The sequence below is a fragment of the Salvelinus alpinus genome, chromosome 27 (assembly GCF_045679555.1).
Source record: "Salvelinus alpinus chromosome 27, SLU_Salpinus.1, whole genome shotgun sequence".
Lineage (NCBI taxonomy): Eukaryota > Metazoa > Chordata > Actinopteri > Salmoniformes > Salmonidae > Salvelinus > Salvelinus alpinus.
This window is the reverse complement of record NC_092112.1, coordinates 46,702,257-46,721,842: the sequence shown is the minus strand read 5'-3', so window position 1 is coordinate 46,721,842 and position 19,586 is coordinate 46,702,257. Positions and strand designations below refer to the sequence as shown.

Here is a 19,586-nt window from a genome sequence, read left to right as displayed (position 1 = left end):
AGAGCTTCCGGATAGCGATCACTAACCTCGATTTTGATGAAGGTTCATATTTGAATGAGTCGGCAGTATGGACATCCGGCTCACCTCGGACCAGACCCTAATCCCCGAGGCTCGGGAAAGACGGCGTAAGAGAGGTGAACGTACAATCACTGGAGAACAGACTGGACGCGCTCCGTTCTAGACTATCCTCTCGACGGGACCTGACGAACTGTAACGTCCTATGTTTCTCGGAGTCGTTGCTGAACAAGGACATGAATAATATACATCTAGCTGGTTTTTCTATGCATTGTCAAGACTGTATGGCAGTGTCGGGTAAGGTGGGGGGGGGTCTCTTTGTTAACAACAGCTGGTGTGCGATCTGTAATATTAAGGAAGTTAGAATACCGTATCATAAGCTGTATACTAAATACTATTTACAAAGAGAGTTTTCGTCAGTAGCTGTCTATTTACCACCACAAATCGATGCTGGCACTAAAACCGCATTCAACAAATTGTGTAGGGTCGCAAGCAATTTTTTTTTTTTTAATGCTCATCTCGATGTCGCCGCTCTTAGTGGCTGGTGATTTTAATTCAAGGAAACTGAAATCCGTTTGACCTCATTTCGACCAGCATGGAGGAGAAAACTAGAGGAGAAAAAACCTCTAGATCGCCTTAACCCCACATATAGAAATGCATACAAAGTAAAGGTCGACCGATTCATCGGAATGGCCGATTAATTAGGGCCGATTTCAAGTTTTCATAACAATCGGTAATCGGGCATTTTTGGACACCGATTATGGCCGATTACATTGCACTCCACGAGGAGACTGCGTGGCAGGCTGACTACCTGTTACGCGAGGGCAGCAAGGAGCCAAGGTAAGTAGCTAACTATCGTTAAACGTATCTTATAAAAAAACAATCAATCTTAACATAATCACTAGTTAACTACACATGGTTGATGATATTACTAGTTTATCTAGGTTGTCCTGCGTTGCATATAATCGATGCGGTGCCTGTTCATTTATCATTGAATCACAGCCTACTTCGTCAAAGTGGTGATGATTTAAGAAGCCCATTCGCGAAAAAAGCACCAATGTGTACCTAACCATAAACATCAATGCCTTTCTTTAAAATCAATACACAAGTATATATTTTTTAAACCTGCATATTTAGTTAATATTGCCTGCTAACATGAATTTCTTTTAACTAGGGAAATTTTGTCACTTCTCTTGCGTTCTGTGCATGCAGAGTCAGGGTATATGCAGCAGTTTGGGTCGCCTGGCTCGTTGCGAACTGTGTGAAGACCATTTATTCCTAACAAAGACCGTAATTAATTTGCCAGAATTGTACATAATTATGACATAACATTGAAGGTTGTGCAATGTAACAGCGATATTTAGACTTACGGATGCCACCCATTAGATAAAATACGGAACGGTTCTGTATTTCACTGAAAGAATAAACGTTTTGTTTTCGAAATGATAGTTTCCGGATTTGACCAAATTAATGACGAAGGCTCGTATTTCTGTGTATTATTATATTATAATTAAGTCTATGATTTGATATTTGATAGAGCAGTCTGACTGGACGGTGGTAGGCAGCAGCAGGCTCGTAAGCATTCATTCAAACAGCACTTTCCTGCATTTGCCAGCAGCTCTTCGCTGTGCTTCAAGCATAGCGCTGTTTATGACTTCAAGCCTATCAACTCCCGAGATTAGGCTGGCAATATTAAAGTACCTATAAGAACATCCAATAGTCAAAGTTATATGAAATACAAATGGTGTAGAAAGAAATAGTCCTATAAATACTATATTAACTACAACCTAAAACATCTTAACTGTGAATATTGAAGACTCATGTTAAAAGGAACCACCAGCTTTCATATGTTCTCATGTTCTGAGCAAGGAACTGAAACGTTAGCTTTCTTAAATGGCAAATATTGCACTTTTACTTTCTTCACCAACACTTTGTTTTTGCATTATTTAAACCAAATTGAACATGTTTTATTATTTATTTGAGACTAAATTGATTTCATTGATGTATTATATTAAGTTAAAATAAAAGTGTTCATTCAGTAATGTTGTAATTGTCATTATTACAAATATATATATAAAAATCGGATTAATAAGTATCAGCTTTTTTTGGTCCTCCAATAATCGGTATTGGCGTTGAAAAATCATAATCGATCGACCTCTAATACAAAGCTCTTCCTCGCCCTTCATTTAGAGAATCTGACCATAACACTATCCTCCTTATTCCTAATTACAAGCAAAAGCTCAAACAGGAAGTACCAGTGACACGCTCAATGTTCCGATGAAGCGGATGGTAAGCTACAAGACTGTTTCGCTAGCACAAACTGGAATATGTTCCGGGATTCATCCGATGGCATTGAGGAGTTTACCATATCAGACACCTGCTTCATTAGAACTACCCTAAGCCTTGACCTCTTTCTCCCCTCTCTCTCTCCAGATGAAATATTGCAACTAGTGAGGTCTGGCCGCCCGACAACCTGCCCACTCTACCCCATTCCCTCCTCCCTTTTCCAGACTATCTCTGGAGACCTTCTCCCATTCCTCACTTCCCTTATCAACTTATCCCTGACCACTGGCTGCATCCCCTCTGACTTCAAAATGGTCGGAGTTGCTCTGAGACCGCTCTTCTCTGTGTCACGGACGCTCTCCACACTGCCAAAGCTGACTTTCTCTTCTCTGTTCTCATCCTCCTTGATTTCTCTGCTGCCTTCAACAACGTGAACCATCAGATCCTCCTCTCCACCCTCTCAGGGCTGGGTGTCTGCACCATGTAATATCACTAATGGTGTCCCCCAGGACTCGGTTCTAGGCCCTCTCCTCTTCTCTCTATACACCAAGTCACTCAGCTCCATCATATCCTCGCATGGTCTCTCCTACCGTTGCTATGCGGATGACACTCAAATACTTTTCTCCTTTCACCCTTCTGACACTCACAAACACCAAAACAGCCGTGTAGAGGGCACGACAACACCTCCTCCCCCTCAGGAGTCTGAAAAGATTTGGCATGGGCCCTCAGGTCCTCAAAAAGTTAGACAGCTGCACCATTGAGAGCATCTTGACTGGCTACATCACCGCTTGGTATGGCAACTGCTTGGCGTCCGACCGCAAGGCTCTACAGGGGGTAGTACGTACGGTCGAGTACATCACTGGGGCCGAGCTCACTGCCATCTAGGACCTCTATACCTGTCTGTATCTCCAGCCACCCAAGTCAGAATGTTCTCTCTGCTAGAGGACAGCAAGCGGTATCAATGAACCAAGTCTGGAACCAACACGACCCTGAAAAGCTTCTACTCCCAACCCATAAACCTGCTAAATAGTTAGTTCAATACTTAACCAAATAGCTACATGGTCAATCTGCATTGACCCTTTTTGCACAAATATTTTTGACTGGCTACTATTTATTATCTATCCTGTTGCCTAGTCACTTTATTCCTAGTTATATGTACATATCTATCTCAATTACCTCGTACCCCTGTACATCGACTCGGTACTGGTATCCCATGTATATTGCCAACTTATCGTTACTCATTGTGTATTTATTATTACTTTCATTATTATTTCTCTATTTCCTCTCTCTCTGTATTGTTGGCAAGGGCCCGTAAGAGAATATTTCATTGTTAGTCTACACCTCTTGTTTACGAAGCATGTGAAAAAATGATTGATATGTTTAAGTCGGCTCCCTCCTTTTAGGATCAGGATGAGTAGTCTGCACTGAGGTCAGTCTAGTCTAGATGTACCCAGTTTCCTGCTATTGGTTCTGGAAATGAGACTTTAGAACTGAAATGATGCCATCTGTTTTCAAGAGTTCTAAACATATACAAATCACTTTGAATAGCGTCATCATAGCACATTTATAAAAGCGTGCGTATGAACACTACCCCCCCCCCTCGCTCTCTCTCTCTGAGTGTTGTGTGTGGAGTATAGACCCCCAAGGGTGCTCCGAGCAGCACAGAGGCAGAGCGGTGTTCGCTGCCAGAACCAACTGCATACTTCAATACCTCCATCAGTAACTAGGCAACGCATGCCCCACTACCCTACATCCCTGTGAACGTGAACCCCCCCAGAACACAACTAAGCGCTTTCAGGCACTGGGGAGGCGGGAGGGCAAACTAACTGCTTTAGAAAAGAGTCACAAACACAAAACACTCGCTCGCTCACTTTCCAACTAAACTCCCCCTACTTCCTGACTGACTCCCAGGTTGTTGGCAGCACACTGGACAATCACACTGTAAAGACACCAAACTGATCCAAGAATGGGGTGTTTGAGGATATTATGAATTATAAAAGGAGATCTGAGAAAATTAAACATTTCCTCTGAATTTTGGCTATCACTTCACATTTCTAGACTATGTAAGCCTAACAGCAAATTGTAGAGTCATAAGGAAACAGGTTGCTGCAGGTCTTTAGCTGATATTGTATTGAATTAAGCTGGTGGGTTTCCTGTTTTGACGGGACTCGGGTATACTCTACTGCAGTAATAAACGATGGTTGGTGGGAACTCAGTTCTATTGTATATCAGTAGGGTTCGTGGACTTGAGTTTGTAGCGACATGCAACAGTATGACTGGTGTTTGTGGGGACTTAGTATGTGACGTGACGTGATGAGTGTGTTTGTGGGGACGTACCATGTCGAGGTCCTGGGACACACGTCTCTTGCGTAGCTCCTCCATGCGGTCGCTTACGTCACTGAGTGAGGTGTTGTAGTACTCTGAGTACTCCTGGGCCAGGTCATCAATGTTCCCCAGAGAACCATCCTACACAACACACACAGAGAGAGAGTGGTAAGTCATTCAGAAGGACAGACAGAGTAAGAAAACATAGAATTCAGAGGGAGAGAATAAAAGAAGCCCGTATGTTTGAACCAGACTGGAAGAAAGAAATTGTAAGTTGGGGAGACACTTGCAGATTCACACTGATTCCTCAATTTGAGGGCCCAAAATGGCACCAACACCTTTGTCTGGATGAAAAACATTGGTTTCACTACTGTTTACAGTGTATAAGATTCAAGCTGAGCCAAACCCTTCAGTAAGCTCCACACTCCCCCCACTGCTTCCACCTCCACAGTACCGTACTCCAGGCGAGGGAAAGGGGACTGGCTAACAACCCCAGCTCCCCATCTGTCTTTCACTCTGGGTGAAGCACAGCTTAATAAAACCCCTGTCACATACGCTTGTAATTAGTAGAGGGTGAGACGCGCCAACTGGCAGGCAGGCGTTCGGCTAGCATGGCCGGGCATGGCGGTGCAGTGTGGCGGGCGGTGTGCGAGAGAGCACAAATCGAATTACTCGCACGCCACTTCTTCCTCTGGCTGCCACTCCAGGGTAAGATTATTAGCTAACACAGTGGTGCTACTGAGGGAGGGGAAGTCTGTTAGAGATAGATCGGGTTAGAGCTTCCAGCACATTTACCAATTAGCTCTGTGGGCTATACTAGCTATGGCCTGTTGCGTAGGAGAATAGGAAGGAGAAAGGACAGGAGAAGGAAAGTAAATCAGTATGATTTGTGGAAGACGAAGACCTTTAAACGAGTTCCTGTAGAGACGAAGACTGTCTGGGTCAGTGTGTTTTTGTTTGTTTGTTTCTCTGTTGGAGGCCGGTGTGCTGTGCATGTGGCGTATGTGTGCCGTGTGTACATGCCAGTGTGTTTCTCTACTAGCCCATAGCCTCCACAGTCCATTAAGCCTAAGGCCTCCAGCTGCACCTGACCACACACACACACACACACACACACACACACACACACACACACACACACACACACACACACACACACACACACACACACACACACACACACACACACACACACACACACACACACACACACACACACGAGAGGTGGCAGCCTCACCAGCTGTGTCTGGAGAGGGAGTGCAACACAACACTGCCATTCATACACATCTGTTTACACACATTTCATACAACTCCCAGTTTAAAAATACACCTCAATAAAAGTCTTCACTCTGTGTATTTCAGGCATTCATTCAAATTGAAAGTCCAAATAATAGACACGGCCAACCGTAAGTGTTTCCTGGGTTTTGGTATGCTAACATACAGATCTAACATGCCCTTTTAAACCCCAAACCCAAACACCCTCTTCCGGACAAGGGGGCTTTCAGCTCTCTGCTGGGTTCCTGTCTTTGTGTGGAAGTGTGGTGTGGTTCCTCATACATAAACAAGAAAGACCTTACTCAACAGAATACACAAGCCCCCAAAATGCCTTGTTGGAGACGAGCCCTCAAGGAACAGTAAAACAACAGTAAAGATGCAGAACCTGCTAGTGCCTGGTGTATTTCTTTACCAGGAAACCAGAATTAAGAATCAACTAACTCATTGGTCTCGGAGACCCTCTCTCTGAAGCGTTTGGACTCATAACTACTTAGTAGGGCTGGGCAATATATTGAATGAATTCGATTAATTCAAATGTATGTTTTGCGCGATATTCCAAATGCCTGTATCGCAATAATTTTTTATTATGAAGTTTACTGGTAGTACACAGTCACGCTGTGTTTGTTTGCAAGCACAGAATGACTAGAGACTGCTAACCTTCGGGATTACAAAAGCTCAGTGGGGTGTTACCGAATATCCCAGTGTGGCACAAGGTCGGTATGAGGGTATGACAATCTGGATACTGCCCAAGCCTAGCGGTGAACAGCAATCTTTCCACAGATTTTCAATGGAATTCAAGTCTAGGCTTTCGCTGGGCCTCTCAAGGACTTTCACATTCTTGTTCTAAAGCCATTCCAGCAGTCTCCCAGTCCCCGCCACTGAAAATCATCCCCATATCATGATGCTGCCACCACCATGCCTCACAGTAGGAATGCTGTTAGATGGGTAATGAGCTGTGCCTGGTTTTGTCCAGACATAGCGCTTTTCATTCAGGCCAAAGAGTTTCATTTTTGTCTCATGAGACCACAGAATCTTTTGCCTTATGCTCTCAGAGTCTTTCACGTGCCTTTTTGAAAACTCCAGGCATGCCGTCATGTGTCTTTTTCTCAGAAGTGGCTTCTGTCTGGCCGCTCTCCCATAAAGCCCAGATTGGTGAAGTGATGTAGAGACTGTTGTCCTTCCGGTACGTTCTCCCATCACAGCCAAGAAACTACTGTATGAAGTTCAGCCAGAGTGGTCATTGGGTTCTTGGTCACCAGCCTGACCAAGGTCCTTCTTTCCCGTTTGCTCAGTTTGGTCCTTATGTCCGTGTGTCTTTCTTTCTAAATCATGTCCAAACATTTGAATTGGCTACAAGTGGACTCCAATCAAGTTGTAGTGACATCTCAAGGACGATCAAAGGAAATGTGATGCACCTGAGCTCAATCTGTGGTGGCACAGGAAGGGATGTGAATACGTATGTAAATTAGTCATGACTGTATTTCATGTTCAACAAATTTGCAAACATTTCTAAAAACATGTTTTCACTTTGTCATTATGGGGTATGGTGTGTAGAGGGGTGATAAAAAAAAGTATTTAATCCATTATAAACTGTAAAATGTGGAATTTGTCAAGGGGTATGAATACTTTCTGAAGGCACTGTCTATCACAAATCGCTCATTAGTTTGAAAAAATGTTGATATGCTTTTTAGGCCATATCACCCAGCCCTCATACTTAATTATGAGTCCATAACTCTATCCTCTGTTGACATGATAGACATCTCAGCCATAGCACTGATGGCCAGTCGTTCAATATTCATCCATGTTGATCTAGTCCGTGCCTGGTTTGGTGAGTGGTCAGCATGTATGGAGTCACTCTCTGAGGAGTGAACAGTCTCTCTGTCTGTCTCTCTATGGTCGTCTGAACAGGACCCGGCTATCTCCATGCCAGCCTGGTATGAATGGGGCACTGTGGAGGCAGTGTGCCACACACGCACAACGGGCAGGCACACACACACCCTGAGGGCTTCTTCTGAGAGGGCTATTGAAAACAACAGAGGATTAAAAACAAAACGAGTCCGAGCCACACTGTGGAAAATTTTGTGAATTTTAACCATCGCCCATCGGTAATGCATTACACATTAACAACAGTGTATTTAAATGAGCCGCAGACAGAGGCCCTGAGTCAAAAGTCCAGATTGCTCTGCTCTATTTTTCTCTCCTCACTCTGCCTCCCTGACTAGAATATATTCCTTAGAACCTCCAGCTACGTCCAGGCTGTGACATATGGGTAGAGATGGCTGATATTCCCTATGGAGGCCTCCATCCCTCTCTCGCCGGGCCCAGGGCAGGCACATGCTCTCCCTCACATTCCTCACACTCTTATTAGAGACTAGCTACAGTACTGCCTAATCACCATAAACATGTCACAATCGATCCAGAGCTAAGCCTACCATATCCACGAGGGAGACAGAGACAGAGCCAGACAATACAGTTGCATGCACTGTGTCTGTTCATGTAGAACGCCCGATTACAACTCGCCCATAGATCATCAGTAAAAGTTCATGACCTTTCTGGGCCAATTAAACAAGCTGGCCATGTCTGCATAGAAACATCTCAGTCACAACTCCAGTTTGTGTATAGACGTGTGTGTATAGCACGGCCGTCTGTGTTTAAATGCCTAGAATACGGTCTGAGCGTGGTTTCCGTCTCAACCGTCAGCCCTGTATGTCTGTAATACTTCAACTCTCCAAGCTCCAGACCAAAAGCATACGGCTCGCCCCGTCACAATGTGCTTTCTTGTGTTGTTGTTAAAGTGTTGTTACAGCGTCCTAGGTATTTCCTTACTGCAGTGTTCCTCTGAGGGAGGCCAGTGTGTGTTAGCATAGCTGGGATTCCTCTCCGGCCATGAGCTCATACAGCCCATCATGCAGCTGAGAGCAGGATGGATCAATATCCATATCACGATCAATGGCACGATTTGATGAAATAACAATAAATACAACCATACGTTTATGTGTGTGTGTGTGTGTGTGTGTGTGTGCGTGTGCGTGTGTGTGTGTGGGAGTGGGGGAATGTGATAACAATAGTTGATAAGGCAGTGTGAGGAGGGTCCTGGGGGGGTATGGGGCCAGTGGACAGGGGGTGATTAGGAGGGGATGGAGGGGATGGAACGTCTGAAAGTTGAGAAAATCAAAACAGCCTTTTTCTAATACACAGCCTATGGAGAAGGCAATTTTCTCTCAGTGTTATCTGACCAACAACAAAACTGGGGTCTGTGTCTGATAGGCTAGCTGACTAACCAACCAGCCAGTTGAAAGTCTGAGTGTCCTAAAATTCTGTGAATGTGGGTGGAATGTGTGTGTATTGAATTCAAAGAAAATGGAAGGAATGACAACAACGATGGTTTCTGGAGTTGAACAGATGCCATATTGCAGTAGACCAAACAAGCTTTTAAAATGGCTCCCACTCGTGCATACAAGAGTGCACCACCCTGTCTTGAGTCAAGTTCAATAGTCATGCTAACAGTAAGAACAGGCTGTTAAAGACAACACCCAGACCATTAACCCAGACAATTACAGAGAGAGCGAGAGAGAGAGAGAAAGAGAGAGTTCCTCAACCCCCACGACTAAAGCCAGAACGCTGTTCTCACTCTCCTTACCAACCATTCCCAAATTTCCTGTTCAGCTGAACCTCTTCAGAAGAACACTGTGACAACCCATTTGGGGCAGGTCCAACCTCCTCATTTCACTTCAGTACTTTACGCAACAACCATCTGACCAACAGCTTGGGGGAAATATTGTGTCGATCTTCCAGTAAAAAACTTGAGGCTGGAGTTTGTTATTCTAAGTCAATGGGGTAAAACACTAGTGGGAGGACTAACCTGACTGACCAGTCTCATGGTTTACTGTATCTAAGACTGATGACAGGGATTGCTCAACTGTGTACTGTTTATATTGTAGTAATACTTCTGCATGATATGTTGACATTGATCGGTAAAGTTACCCCACTCTTCTTTTAAACACATGGCTCACTAACAGCCATAGGGAGAGAGAGGTTTCAGTCCAGGATTCCACATTAGAATATGCTACCTTTTCCCCTTAACAGAGAGATGTATAGGAGAGAGTATTCTGACTGTAATACTGTAGCTGTAGGTAGCTACGTGGCCATTTAACCATCCGCTCTGAGCCAAACGACAATTACACTAACGCGCACATCGAAAGAATTCATCAACTTCACTCTGCAACTTAACAGCCAAATGACTATGTACGCACAGAGAAAAAGAAATCTGCTCAAATGCAACCAGAAGAACAGAATATAAAAATATTTGTTTTAACATAACAAGATTCAACAACTGAGACATAAACTGAACAAGTTCCACAGACATGTGACTAACAGAAATGGAATAATGAGTCCCTGAACACAGGGGGGGGGGTCAAAATCAAAAGTAACCGTCAGAATTTGGTGTGGCCACCAGCTGCACTAAGTACTGCAGTGCATCTCCTCCTCATGGACTGCACCAGATTTGTCAGTTCTTGCTGTAAGATGTTACCCCATGACAGGCTAAATACCTTTTTTGCCCGCTTTGAGGATAATACAGTGCCACTGACACGGCCCACTACCAAAACCTGCGGGCTCTCCTTCACTGCAGCCGAGGTGAGTAAAACATTTAAACGTGTTAACCCTCGCAAGGCTGCAGGCCCAGACGGCATTCCCAGCCGCGTCCTCAGAGCATGCGCAGACCAGCTGGCTGGTGTGTTTACGGACATATTCAATCAATCCTTAGCCCAGTCTGCTGTTCCCACATGCTTCAAGAGGGCCACCATTGTTCCTGTTCCCAAGAAAGCTAAGGTAACTGAGCTAAACGACTACCGCCCCGTAGCACTCACTTCCGTCATCATGAAGTGCTTTGAGAGACTAGTCAAGGACCATATCACCTCCACCCTACCGGACACCTTAGACCCACTCCAATTTGCTTACCGACCCAATAGGTCCACAGACGACGCAATCGCAACCACACTGCACACTGCCCTAACCCATCTGGACAAGAGGAATACCTATGTGAGAATGCTGTTCATCGACTACAGCTCAGCATTTAACACCATAGTACCCTCCAAACTCGTCATCAAGCTCGAGACCCTGGGCCTCGACCCCGCCCTGTGCAACTGGGTCCTGGACTTCCTGACGGGCCGCCCCCAGGTGGTGAGGGTAGGTAACAACATCTCCACCCCGCTGATCCTCAACACTGGGGCCCCACAAGGGTGCGTTCTGAGCCCTCTCCTGTACTCCCTGTTCACCCACGACTGCGTGGCCATGCACGCCTCCAACTCAATCATCAAGTTTGCGGACGACACTACAGTGGTAGGCTTGATTACCAACAACGACGAGACGGCCTACAGGGAGGAGGTGAGGGCCCTCGGAGTGTGGTGTCAGGAAAATAACCTCACACTCAACGTCAACAAAACAAAGGAGATGATTGTGGACTTCAGGAAACAGCAGAGGGAGCTCCCCCCTATCCACATCGACGGGTCAGTAGTGGAGAAGGTGGAAAGTTTTAAGTTCCTCGGTGTACACATCACGGACAAACTGAATTGGTCCACCCACACAGACAGCGTTGTGAAGAAGGCGCAGCAGCGCCTCTTCAACCTCAGGAGGCTGAAGAAATTCGGCTTGTCACCAAAAGCACTCACAAACTTCTACAGATGCACAATCGAGAGCATCCTGTCGGGCTGTATCACCGCCTGGTACGGCAACTGCTCCGCACACAACCGTAAGGCTCTCCAGAGGGTAGTGAGGTCGGCAGAACGCATCACCCGGGGCAAACTACCTGCCCTCCAGGACACCTACACCACCCGATGTCACAGGAAGGCCATAAAGATCATCAAGGACAACAACCACCCAAGCCACTACCTGTTCACCCCGCTATCATCCAGAAGGCGAGGTCAGTACAGGTGCATCCAAGCAGGGACCGAGAGACTGAAAAACAGCTTCTATCTCAAGGCCATCAGACTGTTAAACAGCCACCACTAACATTTAGCGGCCGCTGCCAACAAACTGACTCAGCTCCAGCCACCTTAAAAATGGGAATTGATGGAAATTATGTAAAAATGTACCACCAGCCACTTTAAACAATGCCACCTAATATAATGTTTACATACCCTACATTACACATCTCTTATGTATATGTATATACTGTACTCTATATCATCTACTGCATCTTGCCATCTTATGTAATACATGGACCACTAGCCACTTTAAACTATGCCACTTTATGTTTACATACCCTACAGTACTCATCTCATAGGTATATACCGTACTCTATACCATCTACTGCACCTTGCCTATGCCGTCTGTACCATCACTCATTCATATATCTTTATGTACATATTCTTTATCCCTTTACACTTGCGTGTATAAGGTAGTAGTTGCGGAATTGTTAGGTTAGATTACTTGTTGTTATTACTGCATTGTCGGAACTAGAAGCACAAGCATTTCGCTACACTCGCATTAACATCTGCTAACCATGTGTATGTGACTAATAAATTTGATTTGATTTGATTTGATAGAACGAACAGTATGGCTGGTGGCATTGTCATGCTGGAGGGTCATGTCAGGATGAGCCTGCAGGAAGGGTACCACATGAGGGAGGAGGATGTCTTCCCTGTAACGCAAAGCGTTGAGATTGCCTGTAATGACAACAACCTCAGACCGATGATGCTGTGACACACCGTCCAGACCATGACGGACCCTCCACCTCCAAATCAATCCCGCTCCAGAGTACAGGCCTCGGTGTAACGCTCATTCCTTCGACGATAAACGCGAATCCGACCATCACCCCTGGTGAGACAAAACCGCGACTCGTCAGTGAAGAGCAATTTTTTCCAGTCCTGTCTGGTCCAGCGACGGTGGGTTTATGCCCATAGGCGACGTTGTTGCCGGTGATGTCTGGTGAGGACCTGCCTTACAACAGGCCTACAAGCCCTCAGTCCAGCCTCTCTCAGCCTATTGCGGACAGTCTGAGCACTGATGTAGGGATTGTGCATTCCTGGTGTAACTCGGGCAGTTGCTAGTGCCATTCTATACCTGTCCCGCAGGTGTGATGTTCGGATGTACAGATCCTGTGCAGGTGTTGTTACACGTGGTCTGCCACTGCGAGGACAATCAGTTGTCCGTCCTGTCTCCCTGTAGCACTGTCTTATGCGTCTCACAGTACGGACATTGCAATTTATTGCCCTGGCCACATCTGCAGTCCTCATGCCTCTTTGCAGCATGCCTAAGGCACGTTCACGCAGATGAGCAGGGACCCTGGGCATCTTTCTTTTGGTGTTTTTCAGAGTCAGTAGAAAGGCCTCTTTAGTGTCATAAGTTTGTAAGCTGTTAGTGTCTTAATGACCATTCCACAGGTGCATGTTCATTCATTGTTTATGGTTCATTGAACAAGCATGGGAAATAGTGTTTAAACCCTTTACAATGAAGATCTGTGAAGTTCTTTGGATTTTTACGAATTATCTTTGAAAGACAAAGGGTCCTGAAAAAGGGACGTTACTTTTTTTGCTGAGTTTGTTTTCTTTTTTCAATCATAACTCAGTATCTCAATCGGTGTCCTTCAATCCAACCTAAACCACCGTGATTAAACATTTACTCGAGGCTCTCATTGTGCCAGAGCTGCAACCCTCTACTGATAAGGCCTATTCTTTGGAGGGAAATATGGGTGTTGCTATTCAACACCTATCCTGGATGCATTCAAGGTCCTGATTTCCCTGAGCAGTCAATGTTTTTAGTCTATGAGGACAAATACCTCATGAGCCAGCAAGATGTTCTTTCTATAATTATTTTGAGAAACCCCCCCAACAAAAGCAGCAATCACGTGTACTCCACAGCTGAAATAACCCCCTTATAAATAGCACACCAAGCCATTTCTGTCAGAGTTATTAAAGAATTCCATAACCAGCATGCAGGGCTAAACTCAGTTCGCTGACTGACCTCGTTGGTCCTCTTGCATGCTAAACTAACTGCCAAATTAGCTACAGTACTAATCTCTTAACTTAGAGTTCTCTCTCTGTCCCTCTCTCAAAGCAGTGCTTGTTATTTGTCATGGCAGCAGAAGGTTCCAGAGGTCTCTAAACCATTAACTTCAGCTAAAGTGTTTGTTATTTGTCGTGGCAGCAGAAGGTTCCAGAGGTCTCTAAACCATTAACTTCAGCTAAAGTGTTTGTTATTTGTCATGGCAGCAGAAGGTTCCAGAGGTCTCTAAACCATTAACTTCAGCTGAAGTGTTTGTTATTTGTCATGGCAGCAGAAGGTTCCAGAGGTCTCTAAACCATTAACTTCAGCTGAAGTGTTTGTTATTTGTCATGGCAGCAGAAGGTTCCAGAGGTCTCTAAACCATTAACTTCAGCTGAAGTGTTTGTTATTTGTCATGGCAGCAGAAGGTTCCAGAGGTCTCTAAACCATTAACTTCAGCTGAAGTGTTTGTTATTTGTCGTGGCAGCAGAAGGTTCCAGAGGTCTCTAAACCATTAACTTCAGCTGAAGTGTTTGTTATTTGTCATGGCAGCAGAAGGTTCCAGAAGTCTCTAAACCATTAACTTCAGCTGAAGTGTTTGTTATTTGTCGTGGCAGCAGAAGGTTCCAGAGGTCTCTAAACCATTAACTTCAGCTAAAGTGTTTGTTATTTGTCGTGGCAGCAGAAGGTTCCAGAGGTCTCTAAACCATTAACTTCAGCTCAAGTGTTTGTTATTTGTCGTGGCAGCAGAATGTTCCAGAGGTCTCTAAACCATTAACTTCAGCTGAAGTGTTTGTTTGGATACTAGCTTTAGGAACACATTCTTACTGGTTGTATGTTGTTCTGTTCGCGCTGTGGACAACGCTTTAGTCAGTGTCAGGACTAGCCTTGAGACTAGCTAGACATCCTCTAGGACAGTGGTTCCCAATTCCAGTCCTTGAGTACCCCCAACAGTACACATTTTTATTGTAAAAAAAAAAAATCTAAAACTTTGAACATCCAACGGAGCACCATGAAATCCATTATTATAAAATGGAAAGAATATGGCATCACAACAAACCTGCCAAGAGAGGGCCGCCCACCAATACTCACGGACCAGGCAAGGAGGGCATTAATCAGAGAGACCAAAGATAACCCTGAAGGAGCTGCAAAGCTCCACAGCAATTGGAGTATCTGTCCATAGGACCACTTTATGCCGTACACTCCACAGAGCTGGGCTTTACGGAAGAGTGCCCAGAAAAAGGCCATTGCTTAAAGAAAAAAATAAACAAACACGTTTGGTGTACGCCAAAAGGCATGTGGGAGACTCCCCAAACATATGGAAGAAGGTACTCTGGTCAGATGAGACTAAAATTGAGCTTTTTGGCCATCAAGGAAAACACTATGTCTGGCGCAAACCCAACACCTCTCATCACCCCGAGAACATCATGCTGTGGGGATGTTTTTCACCGGCAGGGACTGGGAAACTGGTCGGAATTGAAGGAATGACAGATGACAGAGAGCTAAATACAGGGAAATTCTTGATGGAAACCTGTTTCAGTCTTTTCCAGAGATTTGAGCCTGGAACGGAGGTTCACCTTCCAGCAGGACAATGACCCTAAGCATACTGCTAAAGCAACACTCAAGTGGTTTAAGGGGAAACATTTACATGTCTTGGAATGGCCTAGTCAAAGCCCAGACCTCAATCCAATTGAGAATCTGTTGTATGACTTAAAAATTGGTGTACACCAGCGGAAACCATCCAACTTTAAGAAGCTGGACCAGTTTTTCCTTGAAGAATGGGCAAAATTCCCAGTGGGTAGATGTGCCAAGCTTATAGAGAGACTTGCAGCTGTAATTGCTGCAAAAGGTGGCTTTACAAAGTATTGACTTTGGGCGGGTGAATAGTTATGCACGCTCAAGTTTTCAGTTTGTTTGTCTTATTTCTTGTTTGTTTCACAATAAAAAATATTTTGCATCTTCAAAGTGGTAGAACATGTTGTGTAAATCAAATGATTCAAACCCCCCACAAATCCATTTTAATTCCAGGTCGCAAGGCAACAAAATAGGAAAAATGCCAAGGGGGGTGAATACTTTCGCAAGCCACTGTACAGTTAGGCCTTGAAGCTTAGGCTGATGCACTAATGCCAGATAGCTTAAGATAATGAAAGAAAAACATCAATGTAGCCTATAGATTTAAATTGCACAAGAATTATACATTTCTGGAGTTTTTAAGGCATTGTTTTCTCTTTAGTCAATCCGCCCGCCCTTCATCCACTCAATATTTGATGACTCTAAACACACCCACCCCGCGGATATAACTGCAGGGACTGCAGTTATGAGTCAACCCACGCATCACTAACCCCTACACCTCAACCAGCAGCCCAGTCCAGGCTGGAGGAAAGACAGGGGCCAAGGGGAGGCGCGCCCCACCCCCTCCAGAGGTGTTTCCTGAGGATATCCTCCACAGCTCTGAGAGAAAAACCTGCCAGCGCTGCCTGGCCACGGACGCCAACAATAAGAGCCTGGACTGGGAGTGGTAGATCTGAGCTGATCTGGCCATTCTAGGCTCAAATGTGGCTAACCTAGGTTGGATGTGGCTATACTAGGCTGGGCTACGACTGACGGGGGTGCTGAGGCTGACGCAGACTACACAATGCAACAATGTGAGGAGGAAAAGCTCTTTGAACAAATGGAGGTTTCTGTTAAGTTGACCATATGTTGTCACAGATACAGTGGAGAGTTTTAAAATACATATGGGCTGAAGGGGCTCACTCTAATGAAACACATCAAAGGCTGAGTAACAGGAAAAGGGCATTCAGCATATGTGAAGGGTGAAGTAGACCTTGAGATGGAGACAAAACACACTCGTACTGTATTGAGATCCGAACGACTTTACACTCCTAACAGATACGCCTTCCTCAACTAATAAAATGTCTTCTTGATGCTTAGCTTTGAGTCAAACATCCATACAGATCGAGATGAAAGGGCTCTTTGAGACGAGCTGCCTGGGAGGACTGTCAGCTGTCCAGATATGTGATCAAATTAGAGGCTGACGCAGACTACAGCAAAATCACTGTTGGAACTAACTGCTATGCCAGCTAAAACGACATGGTATGAACTCAGACACCATTTGCAGAGGGAGGTATTAAAGGTGTACTAAATGGTGTACTATGTGTGTACTATGTGCTGTTGAGGAGTGGTACTTCGACATATCCACCCATACACACCTGCATCCATTCACAGTCACATTGTGGAAATGTTATACATGGCCTTTTCGACTATCTTGGAAAGCTACACAAAACATTTTAAGATCCGATTTGAGGAGACCTAATTGGGTCGGTTCCAGACTACTAACCCTGTTCAAGCAGCAGTATTGCCAATGTACCCATAATGCAACAGCTATATACCCCCTAACAGCCCCAGACTGTTAATTGAATTAGGGCTGTGTATACCCGGTTGCAACCACAAACAAATGACTGGCTCACTGAGGTATTCTCATGAAAAACATTCCTAGAAGTGGTTTAACCTCAGCCAGAGGGGCGCCAAGCAATAACACCAAAGGCAGCATGACACACAGGACCAGATCCCTCTGAGCTTTAGTTAACTATGATGAACGATGAACCACCTAGTCATAAAAATAAAAAAAAGATTTAACCTTTATTTAACTAGGCAAGTCAGTAAAAAAAAAAATCTTATTTCATTACACAGTCATTGATAGGTTTAGGATCAATTATAATTCATTTAATTTATTCTTGAACTGGAATTTCAATTCACTTCCTGGTCATTAGCTTACTGTATCTGAGCCTCTCTAATGCAGTTAAAACTGTACTGAGTGACAAAGAGAACTGCAGTGGTGGACACGTCATATGACCAAATGAGCTAGATTAGATTTATATCAGGGGGAAAAACTGTGCATACTTTACATTCATTAGGTTACTGAGAAGCTGTGTCAACTCCAACCAGCTGCTGTACATTCTAATCTGTAACAGCAGATGTTTTAATAGGCCCAGGCACCAGCTAACTCAAAAGGGCATTCTTATGTAGGGCCCCAGAGACAAAGGCCATAGAAAAGCCTTACGTACTAAAAACAAACTAAATATAGCATGGCCATTTTGCTGCCAAAATGATAGGGAATCAATTGTGTTGAGGCCCATTGAACTGTACACGTTTCATAAACATTGGAGATTGAATATATTGTTGGCCCTGTAATAACTTTGAGAGAAATACTGAGTGAAACACCACAGATTTCAGATGGCGTGTTGGCTGCTGAGCTACAGTTTTCAAGCCATTTCCAGTCAGTTACAGCCTGTTTTTCTAGAGCATTGGGTCACCAACCTTTTCTGAATCAAGATCACTTTCGCAGTCTATCAGAAAGACGAGATATATATATTTTTAAACATGACTTATAAAAGGTTACATTAACCTAATAAAAACAGATATGTAGGAATGAGATTTGTGCAGTAGCCTAATACATTATCACAGCCTATTGTCTGGCCTGCCAATAGTGTTGTTCTCAGACCATATTATATTTCAAAACTCGAGCTTTGATAACAAAATCGATCAGTTGGTGTAGCACTTGCGAAGAACAGCTGAGCATAAATTTAAATAATTTGCTTTTATGTTTTCCTAGACTGACAGTACCTTCATTTGATGGGTCATGCTGCTTTCAAGACAACTGGGAACTCGGTGAAAAAAAACTAGGTCAAATCATGACGTCGGTGATCTTTAGGTGGGAAAGTCGGAGCTCTAGAAAGATGACAGAGTTTCCGGCTTAGAATTCTGTCACGAACCGGCTCAAAGCCCGTAACAAAAGACAACGTGGAGATAAGGAATAACAAAAATATATTTATTAACTGAGGTAACCTACAGTTACCAGTAACCTTCAGTAGTGTAAGTGAGTGGTTGCATGTATGTAGGTGATAATGAGGAGTGTTGAAAGATGACAAAGCAATCAAACAAAACCGGCCCCAAAAAATGCCACAACCAAAATCAAACAGTGGGTCTGCACTGCACGGCAGGTAGCCTAGTGGTTAGAGTGTTGGGCCAGTAACCGAAAGGTTGCTAGATAGAATCCCTGAGCTGACAACGTAAAGAATCTGTCATTCTGCCACTGAACAAGGCAGTTAACCCACTGTTCCTAGGCCGTCATTGTAAATAAGAATTTGTTCTTAACTGACTTGCCTTGTTAAATAAAGGCTACATAATTTTTGTTATCAACAAAAATATATATTCAAATTAGCCACCCTTTGCCTTGATGACAGCTTTGCACACTCTTGGCATTCTCTCAACCAGCTTCATGAGGTAATCACCTGGAATGCATTTCAATTAACAGGTGTGCCTTCTTAAAAGTACTTTTGTGGAATTTCTTTCCTTCTTAATGTGTTTGAGCCAATCAGTTGTGTGGTGACAAGGTAGGGGTGGTATACAGAAGATAGACCTACAGTATTTGGTAAAATACCAAGTCCATATAATGGCAAGAACAGCTCAAATAAGCAAAGAGATATGACAGTCCATCATTACTTTCAGACATGAAGGTCAGTCAATCCGCAAAATTTGAAAGTTTCTTCAAGTGCAGTTGCAAAAACCATCAAGCGCTATGATGAAACTGGCTCTCATGAGGACTGCCACAGGAAAGGTAGACCCAGAGTTACCTCTACTGCAGAGGATAAGTTCATTAGAGTTACCAGCCTCAAATTGCAGCCCAAATAAATGCTTCACAGAGT

General features: G+C 44.3%; 1 protein-coding gene across 6 annotated transcripts in view; it reads right to left on the bottom strand.

Annotated features, from left to right (window-relative positions):
• The window catches only part of LOC139556658 (SAM and SH3 domain-containing protein 1-like), a 337,727-nt gene that overhangs the window by 80,077 nt on the left and 238,064 nt on the right, over positions 1-19,586 (bottom strand). For all 6 annotated transcript variants that reach the window (XM_071370880.1, XM_071370881.1, XM_071370882.1 and 3 more), the window contains exon 2: positions 4,636-4,764. In XM_071370880.1, the coding sequence (XP_071226981.1) occupies positions 4,636-4,764 (129 nt within the window). The remainder of the gene's footprint in view (positions 1-4,635; positions 4,765-19,586) is intronic.